At 45.2% G+C, this 19,971-nt stretch overlaps 1 protein-coding gene across 1 annotated transcript in view; it reads right to left on the bottom strand.

Annotated features, from left to right (window-relative positions):
• Positions 1-14,191: 14,191 nt before the first annotated feature.
• Positions 14,192-19,971, bottom strand: part of MTMR9 (myotubularin related protein 9) — a 40,990-nt gene continuing 35,210 nt past the window's right edge. Inside the window, exons 10-11 of the mRNA XM_090027628.1 lie at positions 18,122-18,308; positions 14,192-14,391 (exon numbers count right to left, since the gene is read on the bottom strand). Coding sequence (XP_089883754.1) covers positions 18,145-18,308 — 164 coding nt within the window. The 3' untranslated portion in view covers positions 14,192-14,391; positions 18,122-18,144. The remainder of the gene's footprint in view (positions 14,392-18,121; positions 18,309-19,971) is intronic.

Here is a 19,971-nt window from a genome sequence, read left to right as displayed (position 1 = left end):
TTATTATGGTAGTGACTGTTGGGCAGCTGAGAATGGGGCAACCCACTGTGCTACTATTTGTATCAACACAGGATACCACATGCCTCATGCCAGGAAAACATCCAGGTTAAATAGACCAGACAGGCAGTAGTGGAGGAGTGGAGAAGGGGGCAGTACACACTAGCACATGGAATAATGTGAGGGCAGCAAACAGCATTTTTGTTCCACCGCTTTTGGGAGGAACAAGATCAACTAAATGCAAAGAAAAGGGAAGGGGACTGAAGAGGCTGAGAGAGAGAGCGAGAGCTTTAAAGCAAATGGCTTATCAACACAAGACCAAACAAGCCCAGTAAAAGCCGCAGCAAGTTCTTGACTGGCCAGAGGTCCCAAACTGGGCCCCCAGTCCATCCTCTCCACCCCTGCCAGTGCAGCAGTCCCTGTTCTGACTCCGCAGCTGCTCCTATCAAGGCAGTAACACTGGTGAGCCAGCTCAGAGGAAGAAAGTAACACCATGCAGTAAAAATGCAATCCGAGACAAGCAAGCGAGTCCTATGACCTTCTGTAATATAATCACATGCCATGTCTTCTTTATGAGGGGGCTGAAGAGGCATGTGGCACTCTTGACTCGGGCTCAGTGATAATGCAGCTGGCTCAGGGGCTGGCCCAACCCCTCAGGAGAGCTGCAGTGAACACACTGCTTGACATTCCCAGAGCATTTCACAGCCCGGCACCCAGGGATGCTCCCTGTGCTATTAATATGCTCCACCTGGGCCAGTAGCAGCTGTTTGAAATGAAGTCTGTTTCCCAAGAGCTGGAGACCTCTAGGCTGTGTGTAACTGAGATTAGTACTTCTTGGAGATCTGGAGCAGAGGGAAGTGGGGGAGTAGGGATTTGTAAGTAAGAAGCAAGGCTCTGAATCTGAGCATTTAATGCTTTAGAGTACACAGAAACTCCTCTTCAAATCCATTCATCTCAGAGCATGTACACAGAGGAGAAATGGGAAGTCCATTCTCTCCAGTGAATTACATAGCCTAGGGAAAGCAAGCCCAAGTGCTGTTGGTTAGGCCCTTATTATCTGTCCATTGCTTTTTCTAATATTCCTTTCGGTAAGAATTTACCATGCATTAACTTAAAACAGCCTTAAAAAGATTCCTATGCTGAAAAGAGACCATGAAAGTGGCACTTCTTTCATTTTCAATCACAGCTTGATGATTTCTGTATCAGGTGTTTCCTCCCTCGAATTGCCAGTGCTGTCCGCTCAACATGGATACTGTCTAGCTTATCCATTGCCAGACAAAGATCCTTGATCTGGCATTCAGGGCAATAGTTCTGTCAATGGGAAGTGAGGCAAAACAGAAGCCAGTTCACTCACCATATAACTCCAGTCACATCTGTGCTAGGAGAGTTTGCTGATTTAGGCGTGCCTACTAGACATCCAGTAAATGCAGAAGGGAGGGGATTTCCTGGTGTTGTAACAACACCACTTCCTGATACAAGCTAAGCCAACAACACTGCTGTATCAGTACAGTGGAGCTTAGGCTGGAGTTTTGTCATAAAATCCCACAAAACTGAGTGGGGGTGGTACTTTTTCCTTCCACACTACTAGCCAGCTTAGCTATAGCCACAGACTTTGCAGCATATACCTGGGAGCTGAACTGGCTTTGCAGAGCTAAGAGGAGTGGGAAAGTAGGCGACAGAGTAAGAGTCATTCCCGTGATCTGATCCATGCAAAAATACCCAGACATACACCATTAGTCCATACTGCTAGCCCGAGGTCTTCATCAGTGAAGCCAACAGATAGGGCCCTGAACATACAGGAGAAGTAGGGATTGCAGAAGAGATTGTTCCCAAAGCGGGACCACACTTCAAAGACAAAAGTGGTGCAGCTGTGAAGAGGTTAAACACATCTGCAGGACCAAGTGATCTGAGCAGACAGAAGGAATGCCGGATGAGGAGGAAAGAAGGCTGAATAAGCCAGAGGGAATAAGCTTTCTTTTACAAACTGTTCATGTGAAAGAGCCTTTACATCAATGTGAAGTTGGAAAAGACAACAAAGATGAAGACTAGAGCAAGTGAAAAGAGCTTGGGATGAGCAGGACATGGGGTAGAGAGAAGATCAGTTATAGAACTATGCGCTGATGCTTTGGTATGTGCAGGGGTCAACAGCTTTCTCTTTGGTTTGTGCATCTCTGCTGCACTACTTTTATACACCAAGTGCACATTCACTTTGGGCTAGTCCCTGGAGTCCTTTAAGGGCAATGATTTATACCTGGTGTAGATGTGTCTGCATGGCGGGCAGGCTTGTCAACTTCATGAAAGCAGTGCATTTTAAACGAAGGGAAACCCATTCATTCAGAAAAAAATGCTTTACTAAAGCACCTCAGGATCGCAGAAAGGAAACCCCCTCAAGTCATCTAGAACAGTGTTTCTCAACCCATGGGTCGTGACCCAAAAGTGGGTCACAAGAATATATGAAAGGGTTGTGAACAAATTGTAAAAATGGATTCTCTTTTGAAGGAGAAAAACATGGGAAATGTGGCTCGATGTTTACAAATGGGTCCTGATACAAAGAAGGTTGAGAACTACTGATCTAGAAGCCAAGGGGAGCATGGTCTCCTTCACTGTTATCTCCAGTTCATTTATGCAGCCAAGATTTCAACATCCTAAGCAATAGGACCTTCACTGCTTCCTTTGAGATTAATCTGCAGTGTAAGCCATCTTGCTGGAACAGGGGGGTTTGCCTGATATTTACACTACATTCTTTATTTTAAAATTGTAATTCCTTTATCACCCAAGTTGAGCCTCATTCAAACCCAGCATACATCTGTACAGAGTAGAAGAAGGAAGTTTGGAACTGGATCCAAATTTTGCAGCTGTCAGTTTCTGCTGGGGACAGAATTCAATGACAGTACCACTCTTCAAAAGACTTTGGGAAGTTAACAGTTGGTTGTAGTAAACTCTAAGCTAGGGACCAGCAATACAAATAGGGTTTTATTTAACATGTTCTTAAGTAAATGCTGATTTAAGCTTAACAACGGCTCTCAGAGGTAGCTTAAGATGGCTGAAACAATACCCTAAAATGGCATATACTAAATAAATCTTGATGACTTTCCTGGTTTCTCCCAAATAAAGTTCCATGGCATTCAGGGAGAAGGTGCATGGAAGAGTTAAAACACAAAATGAGGTCAGTTCAAAATAAAATAGATGAGTCTATGGAGGCTAGACATGTTACTACTAATAAAAATGTTATTAACTAGAAGCAATAAATAAATAAATATATCAATTCAAGGAAGGCGGCTTACCCCAAGCACAAGAAGTAACTCGGTGCATTCTTACTAATAAGCCATGGGACAGTAGAGAAAAGCCAGGTCTGCTGTAGGATGTAGTAATACTCTGCACTAGGATGATAACATCATCAACCAGACTCCATCTGCTAGAGCTCTTGGGTCACTTCAGCTCTTTCTGGTTAATCCACATAGTCCTGAATTACAGGGGCAGAAGGGGAGACGGGCGGGCAGTATGAATGCTCAGAGGCATGATCCAAGAGCACATTTCTACCTGCTAGTAAGTATAAACTGTAGCTGTGATATTTTTATGAGCACTTGTCCCACTTGAGGTTGGGGTGGCAGAGGGCCGGCCTTGAGGTTCAGGACTTGGACTGTGAGTTATTCCAGTGGCCAGGTACAAGTAAATGAGCACCCCAACTTTGATTTGTGGTGATCATAACTGCAAGGGATGGAAGATCATGCCTTGAAGGGGGCTGTGTTCAGTCTCCCATCTCCCACCAGTGAAACTGTTGAAACTACTGGTAGGAGGGCAGGGATATGAATATCTTACTTTTCAGGGTGTGTATACCAGGTCTGAGATGGTATTGCTGGAGGGATCTCATTGTTATGTGTAGGCTGATTAGGCCGTAAGATGCAAAAGTCTTAAGAAACGTGTTGTTCATAGACATTATTTCATAGACATTAGGGCTGGAAGGGACCTCGGGAGATCATCGAGTCCAGCCCCGCTGTTGTATCAAGTGATTTAACTTGAACCAGGAAGGGATCTGGGACAGAAGTTTCATAAATTCATTTGGTCCAAATCAGTTCAGTCTGATACTACTTTGCACCCAATTTATCTTAAACCAGTTTCAGCCATTTTTAAACTGGTTTATGTGCATGGAGCTTCTGTTCTGTTATGGGTTTAAACCAGTTTCTGATCACTTAAACCGGTTTATGTGTAACTTCTGTCCCTAGCCTCAGCCTCCACAGCTGTCTTTTGCTTTCAGCAATACCCGGGCTGCCTGCCCACCTTTTGTGCCTTCCCCAGTGTTTGAGACCTGACACGTGACCTTCGGTTTCCAGTTACCTCAAGACAACTGGCCTGTCACCAACAGCTTTAACAGCAGCTATCCACGGCTAATAGGCTAAAACTGGCCTCACAGAGAGGAAAGGTCCTTCCATTAGCTCTGTTGCAGTGAAGGGAGTGAAGTCACTTGAAGGGTGTGCTTCATCCAACAGGTTGAGACACTGATTGTGTCACCCTAGCACACCCATTTTTACCAATGGACACAGCTCGTCTATGCTGTTCCACAGCTCAAAGGCACTATATCCCATCAGCGGGAACTGCCCAGAGGCCCTTGAACTACATAATATACAGGGTGACCATTTGGTAGTTAAAGGGGGAAGAGAAGACTGAGTTCAGTGGGATGGCAACATCCGGTGAAAGTTTCCTGCCAGTAAAGCAACAGCATCAGCAAAACCAATAAAAACTCTGTTAATCTTGACACATCACTTTCACTTGCTTAGGCAAGAAATGGGCAGGCCTGAATTTGTTAGGCTTGAAATACTGGAGGCAATAAAAGCATGAAGATGCATTACACATCATGTGCTTTTTTTTTTAAACCAAGCGTGAGGTCATGCAGTTAGCTATGGCCAACATCTAAGACTCGAATGGCCACACTTCGAGCTACATTTTCTATAAACACACAATGTATGGAAGGGAGATTATACCAGTATAACAATTTAATAGTTTGTTACACTGACTGAACACATTTGTCAAATAAGTCTTTGGAAAATAAGTGCAATGAGCTATAAAGAACACGAATGTCTTTTTCAATGTTCAACGTGGACTTTAAATACCAGCAAGTTCTGGTGTTTCTTTAGGTCAACAAGGCTCTTTGGGTAAATCCAATATCTTTTATTAGACCAACTAAAATAGTTGGAAACATTCTTTTTTTTGCAGCATGTTCTCCTTCCTGGTAGCTCTGAACTTGCATAGCCTATACAGATTGAAAACCTAGAAACCTGACAAAATGGGAACTGGTGACACAAAGGTTTGGGGGAACCTACGCAGGTTGTTAGCTCCAAAGACATTTTCAGTTGCTATTTGTTTCTATCTGACCCCGCTTCTCCATAAATCTGCCTTCCAGAGACATACCTCTGCTTTTTATGAAGTCTGCAGAAAGCTCACATTTAGTTAAATCTCTCCTCTCCAAAATGTCTCTTTCAATTAACTTCAAGCTTCCTCCCAAAATAAAACTCTACTTTAGCTGGAGCTCCTGAGGGAAATATCCAGCCAAGGAGTATAAAAATGGAAATTAAAATGGCAGTTGCTGTCATTGCCAGGACTATGCAATTATTATTTATCTATCGAGTGCTAACAGCAGGCTGGGTGCGTTTCAAAATACACACGCGCACACACCCCCAGCCCAGAGCTTGCAACTTTGCTTAGATAAAAGAGCCAAACAGGGAGACCACAAGTGGTACACCGTGTGCCAGTAAGAAATGACATAACTTAAATGAGGTTCTTGCCTTTGCTTGAGGGTATGATACTACTTCTTTACCAGGGAATACAAATGAAAGCATTTATTAAATGCATTTTAGATACAAGCTTAATTCTTTTTTATAACTGGACAAGAAGAGCTACAGTTTTACTCCCAAACTTGAGTTTTCTTGATGAAACAGTCGTTCTTAATGTTCTCGCTCTGATTCCAGTCACGCATTTATTCCACTGATTTATAGGCTCTTCAAAGCAGCTTCCCAGTGTCTGTTTGTGCTTGCTATAAAGCTGTTTGGATGGTACAGGACTGAGCCAATGCTATCTCCTTTCTACTTGTAAAGTGTCTTTATATTTTGCTGCCAGCCCTGCAAGTGTGATTGAAAACTGACTTTTGTCAGTAGGTTTTATGTCTACCTCTCCTCCCCAGTAAATGGAGGATTGTTCAGAACATAGGAGGGAAATAATAGGGTGCTTGGCTTGTTACCTCTTTACAATATTCTTTTACATTGGGATGCTACTACCACTTGGACATGCACACATTAACAGAAACAAAGCCCTACCAGCAAAAAACAGCTGGAAAATTCCCACTGAGATTAGACAGTGCAGCTAGGGGATGGTTTTCTTTGGAAGGAAAAAAAAAAGGTTTTGCCAAAAGGTTTGTTTTCCATAGATCCTGTCCAAATTAACTTTTTTTTTTTCATGAGCTGAACCAAATGGTTTCATTTTAAGTCAGTTTAACATGAAGTCATCTCCCTACAGTGCCGGATTGGCCTGGGGAAACTGTAGTTGTAGGTCCCCATGTTTTTCTATGGGCTGAACCATTGGTTGGATTAGATTTTGCATAATGCAGTGTGTCTCTCCTTCTGGCCAAGCCATGTCATGCAGTGTAGGAAATGTGTTATAGCCAGGCGGTCCAGACCATAAGCAGATGAGAGCTGAAGTACCTAAGCAATAGGTCCCATAAAGCATTGCAGCTCCATAAGGCAATGCATTTTAATGAACCTAGCAGCTTAATCCTTGGAGAATTTTAAGGCCCAACTTGACAAAGTCTTGGCTGGGATGATGTAGATGGGGCTGGTCCTGCTTTGAGCAGGGGGTCGGACTAGATGTGACCTCCTGAGGTCCCTTCCCACTTTCATTTTTTATGACTCGAAAACCTGTATGTCCAGTTCAACAATTCAAAATGAAATGGGGATTTGGAAATTTGGGAATGGATTATTATTATTGAAAATGTAAAACTAAAAAAAAAAAAGATACATTTCTTTCTTAATGAAATGAGGGGACTTTGTGTTTCACCAAAAGCTAACCTAAAACACCCCAGTTGAAAAAGGTCAACATTTCAAGCTCTCGTTCCCATTCAGGACAAATATATATGTCGAAATCTCACACCTTCCCCATCGGTTGGAAATGCTGATTTTCACACAGCCTTACTACCAAAACAAAACACCCCACTGCACACGCACAATCTCCTCCAGGGAAGAGGATGAAAGAAAAGAATCAACCACCCGGACAGTTAGTCGTTATGTCACTTAATGCACATAACGACTCTAAAGGCTCAGATGCTACCATGGGGAAGACCACGAACAAACCCATTAGAATATTTCAAGTCATACAGTGCACATCCTCTGTTATCCTTTGGAAAGCAACCACTGAAAATCCATTCAAATGGCTGCATTTGTTAAAGTTACTGAACCTGCCATTTGTGAGAAATGATGCAGGCTAACACATGATGCATCACGTAAAACCAGTCCAGGTTTCCCGGCAGAGAGACTTAATTTTGTAGGACTTGAGAGAATACTTTGTTGTTCAGTACCAAGGTTTGGAGAAGAGATGCATCACTGCACTAAATAAAGCTTAAAAAGAAAAAAAAAAGATCGTCTCATGATGCCAGCAGAAAGATGCTGTTTGCATAATAGAGGGTTTGGAAGAACAGTTCACATAACAGATTATGTACTGCAGCAGAATGAAAGCAGGAGCCACTTCTACATTATAAAGCCTATTTTCAACGGGAGAACAGCTCATTTCAGCAGTTGGGTTCTCCCTTTCCAGGTCCCAAGCATCCCAGAAAATTCATGGGGCTTCACATAGATGCAGTAGTTGCCTGACCACCACTCCAAATCCAGTTTGGGATCGGGACTCTGGTCTCTGCCCTGAAATTTGAGTGAAATAACTTCACACAACTTCACAGTGAATGAAACTAAACCAAGCAGGCTTTGGTTCTCAGAGAGACATTTTCAAAAGCACTCAGCTCCCAGTTAGACAACTAAACAGGTGGCTGCACTTTCAGGAACATAGCACACCAGGCATTGATCTGCTGAACTATCCATCTTTGGGGGTCATAATGGGAGCAATAGGTTTCGAGAGTACTGTCTCTAAAAACATCCATAAGACAGAAGACAAGCCGGGCCAGCAAAGAGCCCTTCAGCTCTTTCTTCTCCTTTCCTCAGACTTGGGAGGTGGGGAGGAAGAAGAAAAACGTACAGGAGTCTGTAGTCCTAACTGTACAGCCTCACTGCTGCACGCACCGAGTCAAGCTCAAGCTGCAACAGCAACGATACCTTAGTTGGGTCATACCTTGTGCCATATTTTCAAGGTTTGGAAGTTGGTCTCCTCACAGACAGATGACGGAGTGTGCGAGTCTGCCATCAGCTAAAAGAAAAGTAAGGAAAAGCAGGGAAGGAATGCAGGCTATGGCACTGCAGGCCCCAACCCACCACTCATGGACAGCGTGTCGCCCTCCCAGACGGTCTACGGTTGCTCATGGGTCCATTAAACTGCAATTGAAAGGGAGCGTAGAGCAAACGTTTAGGACTGCGGACTTGCAAGTCCTCGGCACAGAGTGCCAACGTCAAATTTCTGCTCCTGGCAGCCAGCAGACAAGCGCTAGAGAGAAGCGTCTCACAGAGCACGGCAACGCCTGTTCCAGGGTGTTCGCATTACCTGGAAAGACAGACGTGCAAAAGGCTGTTGGCTCCAGGGCACCACCCTGGGTGTGGAAATCAGAATACAAGTGTCTTTCTTCACGGGTGGGAGGGAGAAGCATAGATCCCTTGCTGGTTTCAAAAACTTTTGGTGCCTTTGGGCAAGATCTCTGACTTCCTAAGCACAGTTGTGGCTTGAATTAGTAACTTCCCATAGCACTTCACTTCACTTCTGCTTCCATACGACACAAAACGTTTCTCCTCCAGCATTACGCTTTCCATAGGTGCTGCTCCTCCCTGTGGCTCTAGCTTCATCTCCCCTGAAACCCCAACTCATTCCCAAGCTCCTGTCCTGATCTCTCCCCCAGCTCTCTTTCATCTCATGACCTGGCATCTTCTCTCGTTGCCAGTCCCACAGCTGAGCATCAAGGGGCTGCCTTCTTTCCCAAAGACCATCCTGAAGACACATCCCTAATGACGCTACACCCGTCTTTGATTGCTCCCAACTGCACTCACTTGCATCTTGAGACCATACTTTTTGGTTTTTTTCTGGGCAGTTATCCAAGTTTTTACAGCGGTGCAGCTCCAAGTAACACTGAAAACAGGGCTGTTGCCGACATTAGCACCAGCCTACATAGGACTCTTTTTGCTAGGCCAGTTTGGCAAATGTGCCACAGTATAGCTCAGTACCTCCCCCAAGTGTCACTGCAATCCTCCTTCCCCTGCCTGATCTGCTGCTCTTTCTGCTCCCCATTGCAGCTCCCCTGTGCTGCATGACCCCTCTCTGATCTACCATGCACCACATGCAGGCTGTTAGTGCCACAGGCTGGCCACCCTTGTGCCAGGTGCTGTACACAGACAGCAAGACGCATTCCCCAGCCCAAATAGTTTGCTCCCTAAATACACCAGAGGTGCAGAGTGTAGGAAAACAGGGACATTTACATGTGTTTACCTGAGAACAATGGGGATCACCCATCTGGCACATGGTGGGGATGGACTCCCAGGTCTAGGTTTCCCCCAGACTGGAGTGTTCACTGCAACCGATCCACTCACCCGAGCAGGATGAAGTAAGTCCCTTGCTTTGCTCATGAAAAACTGAGACAGGGGATTTGCCTAGTCCAGATGTGTAGCAAGCTCACTCTGTACCTGGGGCAGAGGGATGGGGCTATGTGGACCACTTGGGGGGTGGGGAAGAGGCTGGGGAAGGGGAGTCTTACCTGCCCAGCATCTCCAAAGGTAGCAGCATTGGCTTCAAAGGCAGCAATCCTGTGGTGCAGGCTCCCTCAGATTCATAGAAGTTTAGGGCTGGAAAGGACATCGTGAGATCATCAGCCTAGCCCCCCCCCAACCCCCCGCTCACCACCCCTGTAATTACACTACTGCCAGGGTCACACAAACAGTCAGAGGCACCACCAGGAACTGAATCTCCATCTCCCGAGTCCCAGCCCAGTATCTTAACCCAGACTGTTGATCTGTTTAAAGCCAGATCCCAAGTAAATGCGAACAACCTCCAAACCCAATAGATCAGAGTTCCCCACACTCCCAGCGTGGGGCCCGATCCTTCAGATGCTTCCTTGCACAACCAGGGTCCACTCATGCCAATCAGTGCACTTAGATTTGGCGGGCTCATCTGTGTAAAGACAGGTCCAAGGTCTGTCCTGAGCTTTGGTGACCAGTTGTGCTGGCCTAACTCAGGCACAACAGATTCAGTAGCCATACAAGGGAGGGATGCAAGTGGCAGGTCAGGTCACCTTTGGGCCGGGGCTACTGCACCAGGTTGGTGCAAATCCGTTGGGTCTGACGCACAATACCGTAGCCCCTCCACCGCTACGCTCCACCCTTGTAGTACTGCATTTTTTCACTCACTTAACTCCCCTGTGTAAGGCTTGCTCTGCTTTGGGAAGGCAAAATGAAGAGGAATCAGGACCGAGTGCTGACCACAGGGGCAGAATATACTCTTCAGCCACCCCCCCCCCCCCCGAAGCTACTGCCAATCCAGCAGTGGCTGTGAAAGGGTTAAAACGGTAGCTTGGGTGCTAAAAAGTGCCAGCTGCCCTTCCTCCATAGCCCCCAGCAGCTACTGCAACCTCCCCATGCTTTCAGCAAGTCAGCCTCTCTGCTTAAGGCGCATGTCCAATTTTGGAGGGCTGATTTTGGGGGGAGAGCCATGTGCAATACCACCAGTACATACCGTTAAGATAGCTTTGTAGTAACTAGTGCCTAGTTGCATAGTTTCATAGTTTCATAGTAGCTAGAGTCGGAAGGGACCTAGGTAGATCATCTAGTCCGACCCCCTGCCTTGGCAGGAAAGAGCACCGGGGTCAGATGACCCCGGCAAGGTGCTCATCTAACTTCCTTTTAAAAATCCCCAGGCTAGGAGCCTGCACCACTTCCCCTGGAAGCCGGTTCCAGGCCCTAGCCGCCCTGACTGTGAAGTAGCGCCTCCTAATATCTAATCTAAACTTACCCTCCGCCAGCTTGTGACCGTTATTCCTGGTCACTCCTGGCAGCGCACGGGGGAACAGGGACTCCCCCAATACCTGCTGATCCCCCCTGACCAGTTTGTAGCAGGCCACAAGGTCCCCCCTTAACCTTCTCTTGTGGAGGCTAAACAGGTTCAGGTCCCGTAGCCTCTCCTCATAAGGCCTGCCCTGCTGACCCCTGATCATACGAGTGGCCCTCCTCTGGACTCTTTCCATATTGTCCACGTCCCTCTTGAAGTGTGGCGCCCAGAACTGGACGCAGTACTCCAGCTGCGGCCTGACCAGTGCCGCATAGAGGGGGAGGATCACCTCCCTGGACCTGCTCGAGATGCATCTGTGGATGCAGGACAGGGTACGGTTGGCCTTCTTGACTGCCTCCCCACACTGCCGGCCCATGTTCATCGTGGAGTCAATGACGACTCCAAGATCCTTTTCCGTCTCCGTGCTGGCAAGAGGGGAGTTCCCCAACCTGTAAGCGTGGTGCCGGTTCTTCCTCCCCATGTGCAACACCTTGCACTTAGTAGTACTTAGTTAGTAGTAGTAACTAGGCTGGTTTTCTAAACTTTTTAGACTTGGGGAAGTTCAGTCCCGCACCTAACAGTGCATCTGGGGAGCAGGGGGCGAGTGGAACGGTTCTCCTCCCCTGGGAGTTTGTGCGACAACACAGCTGTGCTATTAGTATTTAAACCAATTGTAGTAACTAGTGCTAGTTTCCAAACTTTTTAAACTCAAAATAGACAAGAAGCACCTCTCAGGAAATGCCAGCTCTTAGTTTTCACTCATTTTTTTGACTACAGAAAAAATAAAGCAGTTTTGCTGTTGCAAACAACTCTCAGGACTTTGCTACATATTCAAATGAAAGCTGGATAGAATCATAGAAAATTAGGGTTGGACGGGACCTGAGGAGGTCATCTAGCTCAACACCCCTCCCTCACATAGAAACCAGCTACAGAGTTGATACACATTTTCAAGCAATAAATGTATGACTGGTTGGCTCTTTTCAATAGCTGAATAGTCATTTTTATGATGCGATACAATTACTTTGCACTTGGGGCAGATCTAAATTTATTGCACGATTAACCAGTTCATGGCATAATATACGTAACAAGTAGCAGGGGCTGCAAAGACCACAAGTCAGAATGGTTTTGCAACTACGGATTCCTGTGTGAAAACTCTGGGTTTATCTTGTGAATCATGCGTGCACATCTAACACCAGGCAGCACTCTGCAGCACCCTTGAAAGGATCTCCAGCTACCCCAGGCTGTCACAGCACACTGGTTGGGAATCACTGGCCTAAGTTTTTAGCTGGGAATCTATTTAAATCAGGGTTTTGTGGTTTCCATGATCACTGTGAAAAGTGGTGCTTTCCCATGATTTTGCATGGAATTGCCTGCAAAGAAAATAAAAGCTTGTCAGAATACAAAGAAAATGTGGCAATCTCTGCAGCCGCAGAGCATGCGATTGGGGAGAGAACGACTGGTGTAGACTCAAAAGCACCAGCCAGGAAAGCAAAAGGGTTTCAGGGTCATCTTTTAAAGAGCCAGATGCAATGCTGCAGTCTGAAAATGAGCGATTGGCCTTTCTGCCAATAAGCAGCAAGGGGCAGAGCCAGCAGGGCCTCTCAACCAATCAGCGGTGGTGGTGGTGGGAGGCGGGGCTCTACGAAAAGACTGCAAATCGGTTCTGCATGCTATGAGCAGCCTTCAAAAATCCCTTCCTCTTGCTGTGATTTAGGTAGGTCCCTAATTATAGCTCTTTGAAGCAAGAACCATGCTTTTCATTTTGATTAAATACAACATCAAATGTGGGACTGGAATCAACAGAAATCTTTTACTTACCAAAAAGTCAGTCCTCCAACTGCTGCTTTCTCTCTCTGTCAACTGATACAAGGCTATTCATAGGATACAGAGAAGGCAGCATGCTCATCGGTTTTAGTAGTAGTAATATCATCTACTTTTCAAAAGGAAGCTAGTTCTGAGCAGGGATCCTGGTTTTCTGATTTGAAAAAAATCCCTATAGTTTTCAGATTTAAAAAGTAACCCCAAATCCACATTTTCTCATGCTTTGGGGTATGGTGGCCATGGATAAACCAGAATAGGATCCTTCAAATGAACTATTAGATCTATACATTAGTGGTGGTTAATTTGAAATACAGAAAAAATGTGGAGTTGGGGTTACTTTTTTTAAATCTGAAAATTGGGGATTTTTTTTTCAAATCAGAGAGAACCAGGATCCCTGGTCTTGAGTACAGGTCTAAGAAACAGCTTTTCTTTTCAAGCAAGATCAAAAGCTTTTTGAGGATATTTCTACCTCCCTTATGTTTATTGAAACTGTCTCGGCACCATGAGATCAATGCTGGGTTCAGTAAGTAACTACTTATAAAAGGTCAGGGTTTTTTGTTATATATCAAACACCACTAAAAGAAGAGCACGGAGTAGATTATCAGCTCATGTACAGCACATGGCTCGCTTCCCAAAAGGACTTTTCCTCCAGTTCGTTTCATTTTAGACGTGCCCACCCCCACAAAAACCCAACCCTTTAAATTAAATAAAGTACTAAACAATGTGCATCAGAACTCTATCCACCAGCCAGGGAAGGGAAAGGCATACTTCCCCAGCCACTTTGTAAGAGCTCCTGGAGAAATTTCCTTCCAGATCCTACCTTAGCTCATCTTTCTCCTCGGCTCAGCCAGGTGCATTCAGCTGTTAGTTGATTGAATGACTCTTCATCTGTTCTGTAGCCTGCAACTGCAACACCCAGCAATGAATCCTTGTTAGAAAGTCAAGGCTTTGAATGGGGCATTGTGAAGAGTACAAGTACCCAAAAGCTTCAGTATCCTTTAGGCAGCGTGGACCTGCCCTGACCCTATTATACCGAGCGCCCATATGCAGTCACACTCGCACTCTGTAGAGTAACACACTCGCAGGCTGAATTACAGATCAAGTTTTGGGCTAGCGTGATTAAAGGCCAAGTCACGCGCACACATCAGTGAAAGTAAGACTTATAATGGCAATGCCAACAAGAAAGACCACAATGAACAAGAAAGACCACAATGGCAGATTTCTTTTAAAGTCGCAGCGCTTTTAATCCAGACGATCTGCACTGCTCAACAAGTCTAGAAGCAAAATGTACAGCCCTTCTGTCTCTGTTTTCCAACCTGCTGAACAGACTTTCAACTGGTCAAGTTTACTCAGATACATCAGGTTGTGTGCGGTATGTTCTGCGTAGTGATGGCTGGGACTCTGTACACAAAAAGAAAACATTGAACAATAGCGCACAACTCCTACCACCTTTCCTCAACTCAGTTCAAATCAAGTTTGAGGCAGCAGCCAACTCCAATGAGGAATTTCAGGTATTTAGATAGAGATGCATTTGCCACATAACAGATACAGCGAGTACAGTACATTACAAACAGTGCTATTCAAGGTCACGGTAACAACAAAAAAAAAAAAGAGAATTGCCAATAGACATTTTCTACTGTACAGGAACCTGTACACGATAGCACTTTCCAAGGCTTTAGCAAAGCATACGTTAGACGCCAATATGCTATACAGTGCAATTTAAGAGTTATATTGTATGCAACATGGACAATAGTGCACTTAAAATCGCCACATTCAAAAGTGAGATCCATACAATCAGAATATCGAAGGTACACATTTCCCTTTCCCTTGACTCAACTGTGCAAGTTCATTCTGGTTTTGGTAAATGGACACGTGCATCCACACCAGATGCTCTACCTTGCTGAGGTCCAAGGGCTCCGTGTGCAGCTTGTTATTACACAGATAAAGCAGATCTATGCACAAAAGGAGCATTGAAACACCTGTCTCAGTGACAGCACAGGGCAGCGCCGGGCTGAAAACCGATGCTTGGGCTTGAGAACGTGCAAGGCTTACAGCTCAGATAGGACACAGAGGGGAGGGAACTACTCCTTGCACCAGACAGCACTTCAGCTCTTTCATGGGGCAACACCTGTGCAGGTAACTGGGTTTAGCCTGCTTGACTCAAGCAGAGGAAGAGTGCTGGTCATAAGTATTTAAACAAGGGACTTGAGATGATGAAAAAAAGGTAAAGAGAAGGGTCGGTGAAGAATTGAAGGATCCCATTCTGGTTTATCCATGGCCACCACACCTCAAAGCTTAGAGACTGGCCATGAAGAGAAGGCTACTAGAGGAGATGTGTATGCAAGCCACCATGACAACACAAAGAACAATCTCCTCTTACATATGATGGTTGAAAAAGGCGCTGAACACGCTGGCTCTGATCCAGCATGATAAAGGAATTGGGAAGGTGGCTATTTAGATGACAAGAAGTTACCTCCTTCTCTTGACTTGTGTTGCTGTGAACAAAGGATGAACTAATGGGAACAATAAAAAGCAGAGTTAGAAACCACTCTAGTGCTTTAACAACATTAAGACTTTGGTAGCAAATGCATGCTAAGTTAGGGCAGACACCCAGTGGCACCCAAGGGTTGAATCAATTCAGCAGCACAGGTTTGGGGTTAAATGCAAATGCAGTGTGAAAATGGTTGGATCTTTTGCTAGGCGTCACAGCTGGTTACCCAATTTTTTTTCAGATGCACGTAGTTTGCATGAGAAGGCGGAACAGCTAGGCAATTAGAGAAGAAATTGCTGTGCTGCTGCGTATTATTTAGCTCAGTGTATAATTACTACATTAGGAAATTACACAGCCTTTAAAAGTGTGTTTTATGTCTGGTCCAGGGAGAAAAAAAAATAATTTGCTTCTGAATCATTCCAATCTGGCTGGTAATTACACATTTCACTCATATCCATAGTAACAGAGTTCTGAAACACTGGTTTATAAGACCAAAGGCCTGCAGCTGGGCAGGTGTAGACAACGCCCCTGTGAACATAGAGTAACTAGCTGTTTGGAGTGTGTGAGCTGGGGGAGGGGTCAACTTGGAGGGCAATGCTCAGCACTCACAAACCATCAGGCCATTTGCACGTGTCAAGTTGGGTGCCCAGGATGACTAGTCATTCTGGAAAACCTTGTCCTTGCATGCCCCAAGTTTGAGTATCAAAGGCATTTCCGCCCTCACTTTAAGTAGTGAGATACTACAGATTATGCCCAAATTCTATCCCCTTCTAAAAAACAGAAACTACCCAATTCAATTAAAAACAGGCATCCTGAAAGATAAAGATAAAGACAAGCACAGATTAAAAACAATACAGAAAAACAAAAAACACCAATTGCCCTAAATGCCCAAGTTACATTTTGCAATAGGAACAGTTGGGACTAAATTTAGATCAGTCCAAAACAAAAATATTCCAGACAGAAAAGGGACTAATTTTTACAAGCTATAAGGTAATAATTAAGAGGCACTGTCAAATAACTCTAAACATTTCTTGACTATTGGGTACAATTTTAAGAACATATTTACTATTTGAAAGGGTTTGGTTTTTTTGCATCAGGCTACATTTAAAGTTAGTGTTAATATCGTGAAAGTGACTTTTTAGTTAAAGGCAGCTTCATTCCAAGAGGAAAACAAAATATTGTGGCTCGGCAAGTTCAACACAGTTGAAACCATCAGAACAGGATTTTCAAGCGACCTCTGCTGTCTTAATTCTGTTTGCAATGAATTCAAAAAGGAAGAGAGGCCAACGTTGAGGAGCTTTTCTACAAAGAATTCCAGCTTCCTGTTTTATTTCACTGAAGCCTCCTATACCTTTGTCTCAGCCATTTTAAAAACTACCCAAGTTACCAGTGGAACAACTGTCTAGGTAAATCTAATATTAAATGTTTGGTCATGGATGCTGTTTTGGAAAAGGAAAAATGTGGAGGAAAAGCAGGGGGAGCTGCAGGAATCCAAAAAGTAGCATTAATGTAGGAAAAGTGACACCTGCAAAGCCTACAAGCCCTTTTAGCAGCCATGAAAAAAATACACAACCATTAACATTGCTATAGTCTGAACAAATTTTTAAATCACTAACAGGTTTCTAATACGTGCTAGATCACCTTCAACTCCAGGTTCTGCTTCTTGTCTTGTTGCCAAAGTATGCAAAAGGCATAAGCGGGAGCACGAGAGAGGAAACCAAACTGTTTTGCTGAGGTGCTCTTTAAAAGTTAGTTACCAAAATGATTTTGTACCTTGGCAACACAATGTATTAGTTCAAACCTCAAAGAAGGTCAGTGCAATCCAAACATCCAAGAACGGCAGTGCAGCTCTGGGGTACCACTACAATCAACAAATGAAGCCGACCTTTTGGTCTTCCAGGTGGGATATGAAATAGTTACCCCTTCACAGACAGTTGTCCAGACAGACCATCCAACTAGAAGTCCAGGCAGAGAGATTGGCAGGAAAAATGCTTACTGTACTGCATACAAACTTCTATCCCTGGATCTATATTCAAGCAACCCCCTTCTCCGTGTTAACTCCTAACGCAAACGCTATGTACGTATAATTGGCGAAGGCAATAGGCAGCTTATACCATTTCCCGTTCCTCGCTTTCTTTCCAGATAGCAGGAACACATGGCACCCTTGCATTAAAACTAAATTAAGTGAGCACTGCTGAGTGAGCACACCTGCTATGGAAAAAGGTGTTTTTAGACAAAACACTTTATTTTCAGAGTGGGAAAGGAGCCAATATTCTGGCCAATGGAGTGTTTGGGGTCTAACAAAACCAAAGGGGGTCCCCAAATTAAACCTGAAATAACCATCTCTCAGCCCATATTGGTCACCTGCACAAAAGGTGTGAGGGAGGTAAGAGCTGCAGCTTATGCTGAAACTGTACACAATTTATTAGAGGCAGAAAAGCTGCCAGGAGCAGATGCCATGCCGAACCACGTACATCTTCTGTAAACAACACAACACGAAGCCTGCTGTCCACGTGGCAGGCTGTATATGGTGTGAAGGGAGGGTTTCAGCACTGGAGGGTTGAAGGTCATTGCACTGGAGGCTCTGCATGCACATTCCGTGTTTAGTCTTTAGTGTTAGGGGGAGGTGAAAATAAAGACCTGCCGTCCAAAGCCTTGCAAGATCAAGGGCTCTCCTGCATCCCGTCATCCGTTTCCAGTTCTGCTAATTGCCGCCTCAGGGCATTGACTTTGGCCTGAAGTTCCCTGTTGTACTCAATGATGTTGATCATTTCTTCGTAGGCTTCATCCAGAAACTTGGAGGACCTGTTCCAACGGAGAAAGACACCTACAGCCCCAAAGAGACGAGGAGGTCAGAATGGACTCACATTACCTGGAGTAACCTACTACTTAATAGTTACACAGATCTCTAGGAACGCAGCGTCACATGTTTACAGAAGGAATCTTAAACATTTCCCCTAAGCCAGTGTTTCTCAACCCGGGGGTTGTGACCCAAAAGTGGGTTGCAAGAAGATTTCAGAGGGTCGCAAGCCACCAGTTGAGAAACGCTGATCCCGGGAAAGCTCCGAGACTGTGGCAGGGCAGAATGGCCAGTGAGAAGTTCAAGGCCAAGTCGGGTGCTTGCAGGGGTGGAGCGGCTGGGAGATGATGTTCAGGAGGTGGAAGGGGCCATGATCGGGCTACTGGGCACAGTGCAGGAGCCCCAGCCCAGGGTTGGGGCTGCTACATACCTCCCTCTTCCTTGTGCCAGGGCTGGACTTGCTCCACTAGCGCCTGCATGAGCCAGAGCCACCATGCTCCAGCCCAAGCAGGACAGGGACAGCTGTGGGTCCCTCCGGCAGGGTTGGGGGGGAGGAGGCAGGGGGCTGCGGGGTCAGGAGTGAGGGACTCCAGCACGGGTGGGAGGAGGGGACAGCGGGTTGGGGACCAGCAAAGCCGAAGGGTGTGGGTCGGGACAGGCCATGAACCTTTGCAAATGGGTCCCAGTAGGTAAACGGTTGAGAATCACTGCCGTAAGCAATGTTTTGATAGAACCAGGCAAGGGACTGACTCTTTCACCTTTTTCAAAAAGGTGGGTGATCAGAGAGATGCAAGCCAAGACCTTCCTTTCTATGTGGGTTGATCAGACAGACCAATGCTCAGTTTCAACCACAAAAAAAGGATGACATTAAGCTACAGGATGTAAGAACATAAAAGAACTGCCATGCACTGCATCAGACCATAGGTCCATCTTGCCCAGTCTCCTGTGCCACACAGTGGCAGAGGGTGGTTGCTGAAAGGGAAGGTGAACTAGGTATGACCAAGGGGGTTTCCCTGTTCCTCGCCCACTTGTAGCCACCAGTATATAGGGTCTAGACTGATTCAGGGATTGTCCCCCATAATTTCCCCAAGCTCAATAGCTACTGATGCCCCTTTCCTCCAAGAATTTGCCCAATCCCTTTTTAATCTGCTTAAACTGTCAGCTTCCACAGCATCTGGTGGCAATGAGTTCCACATTTCAATTACACGCCATGTGAAAAATAAATTCCTTTTGTTAATTTTAAACTTACTTCCTACTAGTTTCATTGTGACCTGTAGCTCTAGTATTGTGAGAGATGGTAAATAAATACCTCTTTACTTTCTCATCACCTCTGGGTATTTTGTAAACCCCTATGTTCCCCCTCAAGTGTCTTCTCTAAAGCAAACAGGCCGTGCCATTTTAGTCTCTCCTCGTATGGAAGCCCCTCCATACCACTAGTCATCCTTGCTGCCCTTCTCTGGACCTTCTCTAGTTCTTCTATATGCTTTTGGAGGTGTGGGGACTACAACTGGGCATGGTGTGCAAGGTGTGGATGCACCACAGATTTATAAGAGGGGAATAATGATACTTTGTTTTGTTTACAATTTCCTTTAATAATTCCTAAAATTGTTTGCCTTTTTAATGGCAACTGAGCATTGAGCTGATATTTTTAGCGAACTGTCCAGTGACACCTAGATCTCTTTCCTCCATA

This window comes from Crocodylus siamensis, chromosome 1 (assembly GCF_052110815.1).
Source record: "Crocodylus siamensis isolate JL-2025a chromosome 1, ASM5211081v1, whole genome shotgun sequence".
Taxonomy (NCBI): domain Eukaryota; kingdom Metazoa; phylum Chordata; order Crocodylia; family Crocodylidae; genus Crocodylus; species Crocodylus siamensis.
Note: the sequence above shows the minus strand (reverse complement) of the source record. Positions and strands in the feature narration are given on the sequence as shown.